Below are 18390 nucleotides of genomic sequence, written 5' to 3' on the forward strand. Positions count from 1 at the left end.
GCAGGAGTGTTACTATAAGTATTTTCTGAAGAGACAGATCTTCAGACCATAACAGGGGAAGTTTATTCTACCACAGAGGGACAGGGACACTGAAGCAGTGAGACACTGCATTGTGAGCACATTCGAACACCTAAATTGTCATGTGGGTATATGGTTTTGAACTGAGATGGGGAGAGTTCTTTGAAGCCTGGAATGTGAGAACCAGAGCTTTGTATGTAATTCGTGCTGCAACAGGGAGCCGGTGAAGTGATCTTGGCAGAAGAGTCACATGGGAGAATTTCAGAAGGCCTCGGACCAGTCGAGCTGGAGCATTCTGAATACATTCTGAATGCTCTGTAGAGGAGAAAAGAGGGAAGACCTGCAAAGAAATATGATTCTGAAATGAAAGATGCACTCTACATCTAGGAGTTTTGATTAAAAAAATTGCACTACAATTTCTCAGTAAGTTTAAGGAGATTTTTGTCAGTTTTTTCAGCTTTGCACAGAACACAATTATAGGTTCAAGATGAATTTGCATTTATGCATTTGTCAGACATTCTTATCCAGAGTGATGTAATTTTATCATTATCATTATTATGGAGGCAAATATAGCATTAGGAGTCCGTTCAAGGTTGTTTACTTGCCTGGACGAGAAATCAAACTCAAGTCAGCACTATGGACAACCCATGTCAAACATATGCTAAGTTCTTGTGGCCCGACACAGAATTTCTTAGAATAGTGATTAGCAGGGCTTAATTAGTAAATGATGAGGTCCTTGATCACTGAATAGGAATGGATCTTGGCAGGTTGACTTTACAACTACCGAGTGTGTTATCAAAGCCTGATGCACTGGGGCCGGATTCACGAAAGTTTTCTTAAGAAATAACTTGTTAACATTTCTAAGACTAATGCTAAGAAGTTCGTGAGATTCTTAAATGGAATTCCTGAAAAAAACTCATGAAGTTCTCAGATATTCTCTTAAGATGAACTTAGTTATTTTCTTATGATTTTAAAGAAAATCTCCATTGTTTTCTTTCGTGCATTTTAACAAATGACATGAAAAACCGTTTAAATTTGTATTAACTGTTATTTCCATTATTTAGTTTAATCCACTCTGAGGACAGCAAAATGGAGGAAAAACATCAAAACAAGCATTTGAAACAATACAGCAAACAAGAACTAGAGGTAATGATGAAGAAATAGCCAGCAGGAAAAAAATCCTTGTTGGAAAATATGATAATTGGGAGTTGACAGATGAGGATGGGCAGGAGGAGCAGCAGAGGCAGCGTCCATCGTAATTTAGATGCTTACATTGTGAACTCTTATGGTCTAAGACAAGTGTGAGGTTATTATAAGTCATTTCTGTGTGGAGTTTGCATGTTCTACCCATGTCTGTATGGGTTCCCCTGGGTGCTGCGTTTTTCTCCCACAGTCCAAACACATGTGGTCAGGCCAACTGTACATGCTAAATTGCCCCTAGTTGTGAATGTGTCTGTCTGTCTGTCTGCCCTGGGACGTACTGGTGAACCGTCCAGGGTGTTTCCTGCCTTCTGCCCAGTGACTGCTGGGATTAGCTCCAGCTCCCCCCCACCCCCACCCCCACCCCCACCCCCCCTGCGGGCCATAAGGATGTCTTAGAAAACGTGTCTGTGGAATAAAATATATTTTCACAAATTCCACTTATGCTTAGAATTAATCTTAAGGATTAATAGTTAAGAAAAGATAAGATAGTTCGTAATAAGTTATTTGAAGAATAACAATTCCTCATAACTTTGATTCTAAGAATTAGGAATTAAGAAAAAACAAACATTTAAGAAGATTTTCTTTGTTAAGACACTTTTGTAAATCTGGCCCCTGATGTCAAAAACTAGTAGTTTTATTACTTTGCTTTTCAGAGCATGAATGTATTTTACATATATGAAAAAGTCCTGGATCAACTAAAACACCATGCTTGTTTAAGCATGAGCATAAGCATGTTGTTAATTAACACAATTCAAAAGAGTAGGTCTACAGTCATTCTTTCTGGATTAAGTTATCAATTATGACTTACCAAATGTTCCCACTTAAAGCTCTCCCTCTTTTTTCTTTCCCTCTATTACTCTCTCTCTCTCTCTCTCTCTCTCTCTCTCTCTCTCTCAGGTATCTCCATGCCTATTCCAGTCATTGGTCTTAGCAATAAGGACAAAGTCTTTGTGAATGGCAGCTGCGTCCTGAATGAGGAGCGTTTCATGCTGGTTGGCTCCTTCGTGGCCTTCTTTATCCCTCTGGTCATCATGGTCGTCACCTACTGCCTCACGGTGCAGGCCCTCCAACGCCAAGCATCTGTCTTCCTCTATGAGGCTAAGGCCTCTTCCCAGCAGCCCTTGCAGCCACCAGCTCCGTCTGCTTCCCATCTGGCTCCTCCCTCTGCCCCTTCTCGCCGCAGCAGCCTGAACTGCCTTCGGTTAGGGGGAGGCGATGGGAACTCTCTGAGCCCTGCCACACTTTCGGACAGCATTTCCATCGTAGGTAGTTCAGAGGCCCCGTCCCAGCTCAACTCACCCGCAGGACGGGACCCAGGCGGGGCCCACGGCCGCCGCGGCATGATGCAGGCCATCAAGAATGAGCGGCGGGCCTCTAAAGTTCTCGGTGTGGTCTTCTTCCTCTTCCTGCTCATGTGGTGCCCGTTCTTCATCACCAACGTGTTGTTTGTATTGTGTCGTGGGGCATGCAATGAGCCCTTGCTCTCAGAACTGCTCAACGTCTTTGTTTGGGTGGGTTACATATCTTCAGGGGTCAACCCTCTGGTCTACACGCTCTTTAATAAGACCTACAGACGGGCTTTCTCCAGTTACATGCGCTGCCGCTACAGCGGAGTGCGGCTCAAGCCCATTCCCATCTATGCCCAGCCATGCCCGTCTCACGCTGCGGTCACACCCCTCCTAATCTGTGGGAAGGTGGGAGTGGACCGGAATAGTAACTGCCGGAATGGAGATGGGAATGGCCTTGGAAATCTGGAGCCCCCAGACACAGACACAGAAGCAGGACTGGAGCTACGACCCGGGATGTCGGCGCTATCTGTCATCAGCTGCCAAACACTCCCAGAACACACTAGCAGTGTCTGATTCACTCTAGTTTCTTAAAAAAGTGAATCCACAGAATGGTGCAATGTCAACCCAAAGGGACTAACTAGTGTTTTATACATTCCCTTGGGGTGTGTCTGCATCCTCCTCAGGGAAGGAACTGCAAACACACCAATGGAACTCATGCCAGCACTGTGATTGGCTATCGTCACTACCTCTGGCTGTGACTTGGCCATTCTAGAATGTATGCTGGTGGGGAATGACTCAAAGCACTACAGACTGACCCTGGGTCGGACGCGTCGGGACACTTCCAGGACACTCAGCACTGTGCAGGAATGAAATACGAATAAAAAAAAAATCTATAAACCAATTGGCTGGGCATGGATTGAGCCTGGTCTTGGACTGAATTGTAACATCAATGGTGAATCAAAGTCATTTTAGTCTAGGATCAAGCTTAATCTGGGTCTGGGAAATTGGTGCTATTAATAAGAACATAGTTCCTTGATGGAACTATGTTTGAACAGGTTCAGATGTCTGAATGCCAAATAATAACTATGTTGCATGGCTTATTCCAGTTTCTTAGCAAAACAGAATCAAACAGTGTGACTTGCTGAATATGCAGCAAGGCTTCCAATCAGAGAGTTTACAGCACCCTCATGTGGTTATTTGCAGGAGTTTCAGTTGGCTTTTGATCTAAAAGAGCTAAAAGAGGCTGACCTACATTTGAAGACATAAATGTCAGGTTTTAAAAGAACCACACCATATACGTTGAAGCTTTGTTGAAGTTACTCTGGCATTGCATACGTTTGCTTCATTACATTTACATCACTGGTAGATAATAGGACTTATCTATGCATTATTGTCCATGCAGTGTTTGGGGTATTTTATTCTTAATACATATGACCTGATGGTTAAGACCAGAAAAGGCCTGAAAGAAGTCCTCCGTCCATCCCAGAACTGCCACTCACCTATACCCATACATCCTTGATAAATTTGTAGAATGGAATGCAATATAAATTGTAATGCACATTTCTGATCAAAGCATGCCGTGTGTGGGCAATCAAAGATATGGTGCACAAGAGCCATGCTTTAAATCTTAACGTATGGACTATAAGGCCGAAAAGGTTTGCTTTGGTTCACGGGTGATTTATCCAGATCCTCCTGAGAAGTTCTAAAAGTTATTCTCTGAAGGATTTTTTTCTCTCGTAACGTGCTCTCTGTGAGGTTAGCTTTGAAGGAGTAACTCCAGTGAATGTAGAGGTCAGGTATCTAGCAGTGTTGAGACTAAATGTAGAGGCACAGCACAACACTGCACAGAAAGGCTAGACGCCATAAAAGAAACATGATGTATGCTTTATGGTTAGGACAAGCCACATCTAGGACAGTGAGCCAGTCTGTCAGATCCAAAACGTGTATTCTGAGGAGCTATAGGAACGTGTTGTGTAAAATGCTGTAAATGCTTGCTGTTTTGTGAGTGTGTAGAATTTGTAGTACTCACTATGTATTAACACATGCCCTTCATTCAAACTGCCATTTTATACTAGAATCTGTGACTGTCTGTTCAGATCTTGCCTCCTGTTCAAATCCTTTTGCATTATGTTTTTTTGTGCATATGTTGCTGCTATTTATTTAATAAACATTACCATTATCATTGTTGCTGGTGTATGGTGTTATTGTGGTTTTGCAGGCCAAATCAGTGCAGTTTAACATTATTAAATGCACTCAGTAACAACTGGTCATTATGCTGAATGAGAGGACTAGAAAACCACTAGCAAATTATCGATGTACAAAGAAAACAAGTATCTCCAAAATGGTAACTTCACAGGAGTCAGGAAAGCCTTCGTTACTTTTAAATTTAAATTTATGTAAATATCCAAAAAATCCAAGCAATTTTGGAGCATTTCTGTTGGCCAATTCATCATGATATTTTCACACAAGGTGAGCTGCTGTGCTTAAACAATAGAAAAATAAAAATCCAAATGTTATGTTTTGGATGGTCAGCAGCAATGGAAGCAGTTATGCTGATCTCCACCAAGCTGATCAGCCAGCATGACCCTACTCGAAGACCAGCTGAACCAGTGGCAGACCAGTATAAACCAGGATAAATTAGCTTAGACAAGCATGGAATTCATGTTGGTCTGGTACTTGTTTCAGAAGGGCCATCTATAGCTTACAATGAAACATCACATTTAAGAGCCCCTTCACAGCTAAAGCAATTAAAAACTGAAATGAGCTGTGTAGCCTGCTATTGAATGCTTAAATGTTGATCTGTACCATTACTTAATGAATATAGCAATCTAACAGAACATAACAAGATTTCAGGTCAAAGTAAACAAATCTTACCTGAATGACAAATACATGAGTTATAAGCTCCAAATGTGTGTACAGCAGCTACAGCACCTTAACATGGTTCTAGCATAACAATGTGAATCCCATAAAGGTGTTAGAAATTAGCATTATTGCATTGGTGAAAATGCAGGATTTCTAGATTTCTGGATTAAATGTTGCCATGGAATGGCATGCTGACAGTTAGCTGTATCTGACGTTCAGTGTAAACAAAACAATGGGACAACGGCTTCAAGCATGTTTCGGCTGTTCAGATTTCAGAACTAGACCTGTCCTGAGTACTGACTGCAGACTGCAGGAGGGAGGAGCTGGACATCATGGGCTCAAATGAATAACAAATCTAGGGGGCATTTCACTCTGTGTAATATGTCACAACATACTTGACTTCTGAATCACAGATAAGGCATCTTAGCCAATTCACATTTTACTTACAGCCTTTTGGTGGTGCTAGTGTTCTTAGATTCACAAAAGTCCAATAATTCACTTCTAGTCTTTTGTTAACTGCAAGTCAAACAAAGTGGATACCAAAAAAAATTACACCTCATTTTGATTCCTTTTTCTTTGAGAGAGGAAAAGCTTAGTCCTCAGCTCTACTAGTCCATTGCTAAAATCCACCCCTGAATGCACTTCAGTGTCAAATCTTTCATAAGTTGAAGCAGATGAGCAGGAAAACTACTACATTCTGCAAAGATGTGGTTTGTGTAACTGGAAGTGATCATTATTAATTCCAGTTGGTGCTGGCCAGTGGTGAAGTTAAAGGTGTGTGGTTTGGTCAGGAATTGAACATGTATGACCATAGAAGAAATTCCCTATTTCCAAACAACCAAAGTTCTCTGTTCCAGTCATTAACTGAGGAAAGTATGCTGTATGCACCGCTCAACCTCAGCTTCTTTTTGGACAGAATTTGCAATTTTGTATGGTTTTCATGTTTCTGCTCATCAGTCTTCTCTCACTGTTACCTGCATTGTGCGAATACATCATACAACCAATGGTAATCTCAATGCTCAATTACAGGAAAAGGAAAGAATCTAGTTTACTTTTAATGTAAGTCAGTGGAATCAGACTCCAAGTCATTGTGGACCATTTCTATCAGTCCATTCTTCATGAAATTTATACACAACGTAAAGGGCAACAGGCATTTTCAAGTTATGTCAAAAACTGAAAAAACGTTTTCTTCCTACAGCAGTGATGTGTGTGTATATATATATATATATATATATATATATATATATATATATACACACACACACTGCTCAAAAAAATCAAGGGAACACTCAAAAAACACATCCTAGATCTGAATTAATGAAATATTTTCATTGAATACTTTGTTCTGTACAAAGTTGAATGTGCTGACAACAAAATCACACAAAAATCATCAATGGAAATCAAATTTATTAATCAATAGGATTGGGATCAATAGGAGGCCTGGATTTGGAGTCACACACAAAATTAAAGTGGAAAAACACACTACAGGCTGATCCAACTTTGATGTAATGTCCTTAAAACAAGTCAAAATGAAGCTCAGTATTGTGTGTGGCCTCCACGTGCCTGTATGATCTCCTGACAACGCCTGGGCATGCTCCTGATGAGGTGGCAGATGGTCTCCTGAGGGATCTCCTCCCAGACCTGGACTAAAGCATCCGCTAACTCCTGGACTGTCTGTGGTGCAACGTGGCGTTGGTGGATGGAGCGAGACACACTCCAGCCACATGAGGTCTAGCATTATCCTGCATTAGGAGGAACCCAGGGCCAACCGCACCAGCATATGGTCTCACAAGGGGTCTGAGGATGTCATCTTGGTACCTAATGGCAGTCAGGCTACCTCTGGCGAGCACATGGAGGGCTGTGCGGCCCTCCAAAGAAATGCCACCCCACACCATTACTGACCCACTGCCAAACCGGTCATGCTGAAGGATGTTGCAGGCAGCAGATCGCTCTCCACGGCGTCTCCAGACTCTGTCACGTCTGTCACATGTGCTCAGTGTGAACCTGCTTTCATCTGTGAAGAGCACAGGGCACCAGTGGCGAATTTGCCAATCCTGGTGTTCTCTGGCAAATGCCAAGTATCCTGCATGCTGTTGGGCTGTGAGCACAACCCCCATCTGTGGACGTCGGGCCCTCATACCATCCTCATGGAGTTGGTTTCTAACCGTTTGTGCAGACACATGCACATTTGTGGCCTGCTGGAGGTCATTTGCAGGGCTCTGGCAGTGCTCCTCCTGTTCCTCCTTGCACAAAGGCGGAGTAGCGGTCCTGCTGCTGGGTTGTTGCCCTCCTACGGCCTCCTCCACGTCTCCTGGTAGCGCCTCCAGCCTCTGGACATTACGCTGACAGACACAGCAAACCTTCTTGCCACAGCTCGCATTGATGTGCCATCCTGGATGAGCTGCACTACCTGAGCCACTTGTGTGGGTTGTAGAGTCTGTCTCATGCTACCACGAGTGTGAAAGCACCACCAACGTTCAGAAGTGACCAAAACATCAGCCAGAAAGCAGAAAGGTACTGAGAAGTGGTCTGTGGACCCCACCTGCAGAACCACTCCTTTATTGAGTGTGTCTTGCTAATCGCCAATAATTTCCACCTGTTGTCTATTCCATTTGCACTACAGCATGTGAAATTGATTGTCAGTGTTGCTTCCTAAGTGGACAGTTTGATTTCACAGAAGTTTGATTTACTTGGAGCTATATTGTGTTGTTTAAGTGTTCCCTTTATTTTTTTGAGCAGTGTATATATAAAAAACTACAACTATATATATATATATATATATATATATATACATATATATATATATATATATATATAGTTGTAGTTTTTTTAAACTACTAACTAAAGTTCCACCCTCAAGATACATCATCAGAAGCAAGTTTCCTACTTACACTCTTACTCTGTAGACCAGTGTTTCTCCACCCTGGTTCTGGAGGTCCATCTTTTAGGGTTTTCTCTACTTCTAACACACTTGGTCCACCAAATCAGCTCATTAGCATTATTGCTATTATTTTCTAGGCTATTTACAGCACATCGCAGAGACTGTTACAGCATGGAGAGCTTTGATCTCATGTCTTGCACAAGCATAAAACTTATACACAGTTTGCAGAGATAAATATTTAAAGAATGCTCCAGCTTTGCCGCATGATATCGGTTTGATTTGATGTATCAAACTTTGATACAATGTTTCCTCTGAAATCAAGGGTATTAATAGAAGGTTTGTTTCTTCTTTGCTGCAGTAACAAAGGTTTGTTTCTTCTTTGCTGCAGTAACTCTACTCTTCTGGGAAGGCTTTACTATGGATGTTGGACATGGCAATAAAATATTTACTGTATTCAGCCTCAAGAGCATTAGTGAGGTCAGGTACTGATGTTGGATGATCAGTTCTGCATCATAAACACAACTCTATCTCATCCCAAAGGTATTGGATGGAGGCAGCTTTTTAAGGCATTGAACTCTTTAGATTTCACACCTGCTCCAGCTAATTACTTAATGTGTTAAGTAAGGGGGCAAGGCAGCTTATTAGATGCAGGTTGGAACTTGGGCTGAGCAATATGACAATATATGTTATTATCATGATAAATTATGTTGTAATATAATACAATATGCTTTTCTGAACATTTTGTGGATATTGTCCATTCTTTTAGAGCACTGACCAACTGCATGTTACATTATTAAGGAAACAAAATTAGTTCGGTTTACCTGGATTTAGTGCCAAATACTGAATAGAAATAATTGTGTTCCCAGTTATTGATAGTATTTTATTACAATGTAGCACTATTGTTTTTCCCCCCAAGTGATCAGATGTCTGAAAAAAAAATGTAAATTGCGACAGTGTGTTTCATGAAAATTTCTGGAAGTATCACAATATTACATTTTGTGCCATATTGCCCAGCCCTACTTAGAATTCTGCAGGGAAGTTGATCTTCAGGCAGATATAAGGTGTGAACACAGCTGAACGCCTGTGTCAGCAATGTGTGCAACTGAATTCACTCCTTAGATGGTACAGATTTGGACATATAATACAACAGAGGACACCAGACTTATTCAGCAAGGCCTAATGTGGCTTCAGAAGCACATCTGATGCAATGTGATTAATCAGTTGGTTGCAACCATCAAACAACTCATTAATTATCCTTGGTTGGAATGAGAGCCTGCAGCCATACAACTTTGGTGACCCTTTATCTACATCAGGGGTCACTAGCCTTGGTCCTGGAGAGCTACCTTCCTGTAGATTCTTGTTCCAACCTCAATCTTCCCCACCTGCTCCAGCTAATTAACATCTTCATAAGTCATTGATTGAATGGATCAGATGCAGTAGTGTTAGATGGGGCAGCATGTTAGATACAGGTCGGAACAAAACAGGACAGTTGATATCCAGGAGAAGAGTAGGTGACCAGTGATCTATATGTGTTTCTCAGCTGTTCCAAGTGGTTGCCTGTACTGCACTTCTTTCCCCTGCTCCTAACACACCTGATCCAAATAACTAGCTCATTCACAGCCCATTACTGTGTTAAAGTATGTGGGTTAAAGCAAGAAAATGCACTAAAATGTGCAGGGCAGTGGGCCTCCAGGACCAGTGTTTCTCAGCCCTTGACGATCTATAACATATCAAAAGCTAGGACAATACCGCCACCTAGCGACAGAACCAAGGCATGACCACGACTTAAATCTGGCCGCTGTGCAATGAGCTGTTTTGTCCTGTTTAATTCTAAATCTTATCTATCTGTTTATTTTTTTTAGAAAAGACTATGGTGCTATCCTGTATAATATATAGTACCCGAATCCATCATTGAGAACACGCAAAGCAAAAGTAAACGGTCTCTAATGTCTGGACTGGTGGCGCATCGCTCCGTGTTGTTGGTAGGCGGTGGGCTGGGACATTTGCGCATGCGCAGAGCGTAGTGTCGCAGAAGGGTAGCCGCCGCTGCTGCCGCTGCCAGGGAAACACACACTGATTGTGCGCGCACACACACAAACACACACACGCGAGAGGCAGCGAGAGGCAGCGAGCATCAGTCAGAGATTCACACCCCAAAACCAGACCCTGTCTGCCGTCTTCATCTGTTAGTGCGAGAGCCGCGGCGCGCAGGAGGCGATGTAAAATCAAAACAAAGGGCGACCGAAGAGAGGAACGAATCTGCGAGGCACAGCAGCGCCTGCCTGCCTGCCTGTCTGTCTGTCTGTCTGCTCCTGCACAGGTAACCAAATGCACAGTTAATCGGTTTTACAGTCTTTGGGGATTCAGCGAAGCTAAGCAGCTAAAGCTAACCTCGTATTCTCGTATTAATGCTCGCACGTCTGCTGAGGTGGGGAGACTGTTGTGTATTTAGAACCAGAGATTTTTAAAATGTGAAATGTACGAATCTGTAATAGTGTCCGACACAACGCTTTTTCAGAGACTGCTAGCGTAACAGCTAACCTAAGGTCCGTGGCTTGTAGTTATTGAACGCCACCTTTTGTTTGAAACATGGTCACCGTTATTTACCACCTGACCGCGGTACGAAGTACGGCTTGGTTTATTCTAATTCGAATCTTCCCGTTCCACCTTAAATGGTGCCTCAGTTACATTCTGATGCCTGTATAATTTAAGGTGGAACGGAACGTTCGAATAAGAAACTCAACTTCAGCTATATGACTTTATTTATGACCGGGTTTTCGTTTGTTTGTAACGTTATGTGGTCGTTGCCTTTAGTAACGTTAACAGTGTACAGTATTTGGATGTTTGCATTGAAATCACATTTAAAGCTTATGTGCTGCGCTGCTTAATTCAGAACAAATCAGCATGTGGCCTAGGAGCAAATTAGCTCTGGAGATTTTGGTTAATCGTATAATACGAAGGCAAATGTGCTTAATGTCTGAGAAAAGGTCCTCTACAGTTGGTCCCTTTATTACTTTGCAAAGCTGCTTCTCCATTTGTGCTGTTTGGGCGCTTCTCTTCATTATGCTGTCCACCACATTCAGTTAAAGGGGAATAACACCGACTTATCAAATTTTCCGTATAGGTCAGTCGTTGAGACATCAACAAGGTCATTAAGTGTGACTTACCATGAAATCGTAGAGAAACTCTCTTTACAGTGGTGATAATAAGAACCAGGTGTCTTGATGTCAACAACTCAGTTATAGACATTTTATTTGATATCCAGAATGAACAGTGGGCCTTACAGGTGACTTCTGACTTTTTGTATGCAATGTCTGTACAGTATAATGGTATTAAATCTCAAAAGAAACAGTTGTTTCTTATAATGCCCTGCATTTCCCTCTCTGCCATCAGTATATTTAAAAACATACATTGTGTCTAAAAGATTGTAAAGCAGTGTTTTAGGCTACAGGCAGCATATCTGTATCCATTTTGTGGAATAACTTTCTGGGAGGAAGCTTAGAGGCTATAACCTTGTCAGATGTTTGGTTCTTATCAATGACCATGTGTGGTCATTTTTGGTTGTTAAGTTCTCAGGAACAGTACGTCATATCAGGACTCTCATTTTTACTTTGTTTACAGCTTCATATTTGAATTATGCAGACATTTTTAAAAACAGCTGACGTGGCCTTTTAACCACTAATTGCAGAAATGTATCATGGTCTGTGATTGTTGTTACAGAGCAATGAATACATTTTATCTGGTCCACACCTTGATTTTGGACTACGACCTTGTAACGTTTGACCTCACCTTGCATAACTAAATAGCTCCAGGCATTCTGGTGTAGCTGAATTCTTATAGTGTCTTTTTCAGGCCATCTCACCAGTTTAAATAGACAAAAAAGAGCTACAGCAGAAATACATTTCACTAGGGTTCTTATTCATAAAGCTTCTCAGTGTAGGAGTGATGGTCTCCGAGATCAGCACTGTTATTCTGAGAAGCTTTATGAATATGTGCCCAGGCCTCACATTATCAGAAGGCTAACTCCAGACATTCTGATGCAGCTGTGCCAACGTTCAGAGGTTTCTTTTTCCACAGATCTGTTCTAGGCTGACTCCACTGAATAAAAGGGGAAAAAGAGCTGCAGCAGTTATTTTATGACGGGCAGAGGTAGAGCCTGCAGTGTGTTATTTACTCCAGGAACGTTGCTGAATGCAGGCTCTTTCTCAGCTTCTCTGCTTTGAGCGAACCTTCTTAATGAGAATTCCAGAACCTGGGAGAGTTCCATGTCCTAGAACTCCAACATGCTTTTCTTTCTGAGCCGTGTCCACTGGTTTAGCTGTGTATGACACATGTAAACATAGAAGCACACTGGGGTCACTAAGCAGGTCGTGAGTTTCCTCTCCTGTGTAATAAGTTAGCTTATGTTTTCCAACAGTGAGCCCTTGTGGATTTGGCTACCTCTGCCTCTGTTTTGTATGCATGTACCTATATGTGCAGTGGCCATTGGCCATTCTCTGCTCCTTTCTGTTCATGTGGGAAAAGCTTTGTGTTTTAGCTTTAAGGTCTTTTGTGAGCAGCCTAAAAAGCAAAATGCAAGCATGGCGGCTCTTTTGAAAGCAGCCAAAGCGGGATGATCAAGCGACCTGGTGCATCATCAGCACTGTGCGTAATAGGAGTACCCCATCACTGTGCTTCACATGGCACACATTGACAGACACACATACATAGACCCACTATGGATGTGCACATATAGTCAAGTATTCAGTTAACTCTTCCAACTGTTCCAGTATTCAGAAAACTGGAGTCACGATTTGTGTTCACAACATTGCATCAGACCTAAAAATACTGTAAACATACAGTACAATACCAAAGTCAGAGACCACCCTTCATTTACTTAATTTCCTGTTTAAACAACCATTATGTACAAGTTATTCAATTTTCAGGGATTGTTTCAGACATTGTTAGGTTTAACATGGTCCACTTGCATATGGAAGGGGAAGTCAGCTGAAAATAAGTGGAGTTTCCAAAACTGGAGCTCAAAACATAAAAAATGACTTAAAATATACAGATAAAATGTGACTCCTACCAATTCTGTGAACCTTGGAAGACCACCAAAACACTCACCAGCAGATAAACAGTTCTTTTGTCTTTACAAAAGAGGAGCAAACCAAACTCCACTCCTGTTTCAAATCTGTAAAAATCCACAGGTGCTTCTGTTAATCCTTCTACTGTGAGAAGACAACTTGGGAGAAGAAATAGGTCTGAAAATATGTGTAACTGTTAAGAAGCTGTTACTAAGAAAAGGAATGGGATGAAACAGAACTGTATGCTACAGTCCCTTGTCTGTTTTGAATAGAGGTTCTGTAAAGGCTTGTCCAACATCACAGCGGTTGCTATGAAAGAACACATTTGTGAATGGAGCATGGATAGGTCAGTTCATCCCAATTCATGCCAATTCATGCCCAGTTTTTCCTTTTGTAAAAACTGTAAGTAATGCTGTTGTTAGGAATGTACCATTAGCTCACTCGGACACACACAGCCCTGGCTTTGCCTTGGGGCTGGCATGCTGAGTCAGCAGTATTGGGCAGCAGCACATGATCGATGTCCTGTTGCTGAGGCAGTGAGTGCTGTCACATGATAGCCATCACACAGGTGACTATGTGGTGATCATTGATGATGTCGATCGATTGACTGTTGTCTGGTGTCATAAATCACAGCTCGGAGTGCATTAGAATTCCATTTATGTCTGAGTGGTGAAGAAGAGGTCAGAGGGTTCACTAGAGCCCTGTAAAGTCTGTCTGATTTATTGTGTTTGTATACAGATGTTTATTTTTATTAATTTAGTTATAAGGTAGTGGGTGCAAAAATAGGAATGAAATAAAATGTTTAATATAACAATTTTTTTTATAATCTCCCTCAGCCTTTAAATTCCACTCCTTTCTATGTTTAGGTCTGAAATTAGTTGTCTCCCAATTCTATGATTCTGTCTGTGTTCTGTGCATCTCAGAACTCATTGGGCTGTAGTTCACTTGGAATGGTTACTCTGATGATGATGTCCAGCTGCATCAGCCACCAATAAGAGACGGTGTGGATTTATCACGGTGTTGGGATAATGGACTGCAACAGCAATGTGTAAAGCCATTCAAAGCATGCCAGCTAGATCCTGCTCTATACAGAGCCATGTGACCCATGAAACTTTCACACCATTGACATCAGCTGCTCTGTAAAGTGGTCACATGTTTGAATTGCTGAGGGGCTGTGGATGCTGGGAACCTGGTGGACTGGTTGGTACAGTCTTGAATGAAGACTACACCTATACTGCTCTCAAATAAGTGTTCCGCCTAATATGTGCTTTAATTTACATCACTGAGCCGTGAGCACTGTTTACTGCTGCCCCCCACTGTTTGGAAATAACACCTTAAAGAAATGAAGGGTTTTGTTCTGAAATGTTATAGCCCACTTTCAGTATTTTTCTTTTTTCCTGGATGCGCATTGTTGTGAGTGGACATATCCAAGAAACGTCAGTCCTATATTATGATTATTATTATATTATTATTACCGCCTTTGTTAGGAGGACAAAATGTTGTCTTCTTTTCTTTCCAAGAAAGGGAACGAAAAAACTAAGTCTCTAAAGTGGTAACTTTACAGGAGAAGGCAAAAATCATCTTGATTTTTAGTGCAAGTTAATGTAAAAATATTTTGTTCTGGGCAATTTTGGAGCATTTCTAATATGAATCTTTCATACCTTATAAAGGGTAGCTGCTCTGCTCAAATGCTGTTTAAAAAAATGGAAACATCACAGATTCCATGTACTTAGTAATGAACAAAACGACAATTTTACACTAAACGCGCTCAAATAGATGCCCAAAATAGGAACCTGCTTAATTCCATGAATAAACATTGGATATAAGTGATTTATAAGTGAATTATACTTTATAATTTATACTATATAATTTAAAAATACCTTTGACTGCAGAAAGTGTTGTACAAAGATACAGGTTTTGCAGAAGTGTTAAGCCTCTTATTGGCTTCTGTTGTATGAATATTTTGAGTCAGTTTTTTTGTTCCTTTTTTGTCACAGGCCACAGGCAAATGTCTGTGGTAATTAACTGTACACTACAGGTGGGACAGATAGAGACCAGGTTAAAATGCTGGAGTATGCCTTTTAACCCCTTAAGATGCAGGTGTTTTATTTGATCTTTTTAAGATTCACAATTAGCAACTATTATTAATTATTTGGTACTCTACTGTGTAGATTATGAACTTATGAGAGGGACTGATGACTGGCCTAATAGTTACTATTAAATCAGATTATAATTTTTCACAATGAAGTCAAAAGATCAATTCAAAGTTTCATTCAAAGTACAGTCAAAGCTTTGTTTGGTGTTATTGGAGAGTATCTGTGCAGAATTGATATCAGGATGAGAGACAATACATCTCTGTCTCACTGCTCTTCACCTCCTTTCAGTGTACCCCTCGCCGTCCTCTATCATGTCCTCTTTTCTCTGTCTGCTCCAGACTTATCCCATCCTTCCCTCTTGCTGTCTCTCCTGCCCTTGCTCTCGTGAAATACTCCTTGATGATGAAAGATTGCTTGAGGAACCAAAGCAATTCTCCATGTCCTCTGTGATATCTGTGTACTCTCTTTTCATGTGTTCTTTCCCACTGCAGATTATAACTAGCCTCATAACTGTCTGCTCCATTAACTCCTATTCACTCACATTAAGTGCTCTTTTAGGCTGGTCTGGGGCCTGCTTTGCTAAATTCACTGAATTTACTGCGCACTCTATGCTCTGTCAGATCATATTTGATCCAACCTCATTAGTTCTAATCATTACACTGAAAATTGCAAACAACAGCTTGGTGACATCACTGAACACTACAGAGGTTCCCAACCCTGGTCCTGGAGCACCTCTTATACTGCACATACTTATACTGCACCCGCTCTAACACACCTAAGGCTTGCCGTACTCTACATGACCTAAAACCTTAACAGATTTCTAAAAGGCAGAGCTTCACAAACCTAACATCAGTTTGTCACAGAATTTCCTGTCTTTTTGTCGTGAGGGCACTAGCACTAGACGACGAGACAGAGAGAGTATAGCATATGTAACAAGGTTGGCCTATGAATAAGAGCTGAAAATCCCAGCTTGCCCAGATCACATGACACAAAAAGCTAAACTTACTGTTTGTGCTTTTATGCATACTGAAAGAGCAAACTGGGGAATAAATTGGGGTTGAGAATCATTGATATCACACTGAGAGCTGGAGAAGTATTTCAGTGCAAACTTGTAGCTGACTTGAAATTTTAGAGAGTGCCTTGACATTATAACATGATAACAGCCCTTATTTCCCTGTGTGTTGCACACAGCTCCTATGTCTCTGCACTCCACTGGTCAGGCGATGTGAATGTGTGTCTCTCTACCTTTTTCTGTGCTTCTCTAGCTTTCTGATTGGCTGTTGTTTCAGTCACTCATGGAGTGCATTGCTGGTCATCTCTCACTACAGGACTAGTGAACTTTTGAGCTGAGAATATGAAACATGTTTGATAATATCGGAGGGTCTCCGATCACTTCAGAACTTGATCAGAGGCTTAACCATTCACGCGTTTCTCCTCTCCCACTACCAGGTCTTCCACACTGTCAGCTGCTTCCAATTGAGCTCCTGACGTGGAAAACAGCATCAGATTGTGGAAATTTGTCGCAAGGGACACACAAGGATTAAAATTGGGCTGTTGGCCCAGCTTAATCCACCTAATTCAGTCGTCTTATTGACAAAGCCCTTTTAAGCATTAAGAATAGGTTAAAACTACATTATGTGAGTTTTGGGGATTTGGAGACCTCTCTGGTGGAAATGTGTAAGGGCATGCGTTTTGTAACATCAGTTGTGTTTCGGACCCATAACCTGAGCAAACGAATGTAATGTTTGTGAAGACGTGGAAAGGGTACACAAACGGAACATTTTCAGAGGATTTAAGTGAATTATCTACTATTGTCATCATACCTTCACTAATAAAATGTTGTTTTTGGTTTTGAGACACCGAGCTGTACCTTCTTTTTTAGCATGTAGGAGTGACCTTAATGTATAGAGGTGTATCATGTGGTCCGAAAAACATTTCAGGCTTTTCAGGCTTTAGAGCAAGTCCCTTTTACTCAAATCAAAACTCAGGACAGTCTTAGGCTCAGATCTCCCACACACAGTGGGGTCCAAAGGTCTGAGACCACGAGTGAAAATAGATGCTTCTGATTTGCGTACATTTTTAATTCAATGGAAAGATTTTCTTTACATTTTATTATCAGCATAACACTTTGAATGAAGAATAGAATCTTTCAAATTTTAACATGGATTTTTTTTCTCTTAGCTTTTTTCAAAATTTTAGTATTCTTTTTTTGCTTTAATGACAGTGTGCACTTGAGCAGGCAGACTCAACAACTTTTTGCGAAAGCCTCCGCTGAGTAGACCAAATAATAGTGACTTGGAGATTCACTTAATTTTACTTGTCATTTTAACTTTTCTTTCTGTTAAATTTTCAAAATTCTAAAACTTTATTGTTTATTTTCAAGTTTATTTGAAATAAAAAAACCCAGATCTCAGACTTTTGGTCCCCACTATATATCTCTGATATCTCTTGCATATTTAGCTGGCCAAAACAATCAGAATTATGTCAGTTGCATACTGATGTCGTGTTGTGTGTTGAGTTTTTGGTTGGTTACTCTGCATGTCAGTAAAATGGAATGTTCCTGTCAAAGTAGGCAGTTCTTGGCCATGTTAAGTGACAAAACACACCAGATTCTCTGACAACAGGCATGTGTCTGCCTTCTGAGACTGGAACTGTCCAGACAGTCAGGAATGGTTCAGTGAAAAATCTAATTCAGTTTTTTCCTTACCCTAAAACCTCAAACCAGTCAGCACATGTTTGTCTTCTGAAGTTTGGTTCTTGCTATTGTAGCTAAAAAGTGATTTGTCACCCAAAATATATTTTTGATATAAAAGGTCTATTTTGTTGGTCTTTAGACACCAAACCTGTCTTTGCTAATTGACTGTATTTGGGGATACATTAAAAATTACATTTGTTTTGCTGAACTCCTCCTCCTCCTCCTATAAGTAAGTGATACTTTTTTGATCCCACAAACGGGGAAATTCCACCTCCGCATT

General features: G+C 41.1%; 2 protein-coding genes across 5 annotated transcripts in view; both read left to right on the top strand.

Moving 5' to 3' along the window:
- The window catches only part of htr2cl1 (5-hydroxytryptamine (serotonin) receptor 2C, G protein-coupled-like 1), a 152049-nt gene extending 147352 nt beyond the window's left edge, over nucleotides 1-4697 (top strand). For all 3 annotated transcript variants that reach the window (XM_017710233.2, XM_037545011.1, XM_037545012.1), the window contains exon 4: nucleotides 2119-4697. In XM_017710233.2, the coding sequence (XP_017565722.1) occupies nucleotides 2119-3083 (965 nt within the window). In that variant the 3' untranslated portion in view covers nucleotides 3084-4697. The remainder of the gene's footprint in view (nucleotides 1-2118) is intronic.
- Nucleotides 4698-10282: 5585 nt separating this feature from the next.
- Nucleotides 10283-18390, top strand: part of zgc:109889 (uncharacterized protein LOC553542 homolog) — a 44434-nt gene continuing 36326 nt past the window's right edge. The window contains exon 1 of one of the 2 annotated variants that reach the window (XM_017710279.2): nucleotides 10283-10573. The gene's annotated coding sequence lies outside the window, so the exon portion shown is untranslated. The remainder of the gene's footprint in view (nucleotides 10574-18390) is intronic. The other variant, XM_017710280.2, reaches the window with a different exon arrangement.

The sequence above is a fragment of the Pygocentrus nattereri genome, chromosome 2, assembly GCF_015220715.1.
Source record: "Pygocentrus nattereri isolate fPygNat1 chromosome 2, fPygNat1.pri, whole genome shotgun sequence".
Lineage (NCBI taxonomy): Eukaryota > Metazoa > Chordata > Actinopteri > Characiformes > Serrasalmidae > Pygocentrus > Pygocentrus nattereri.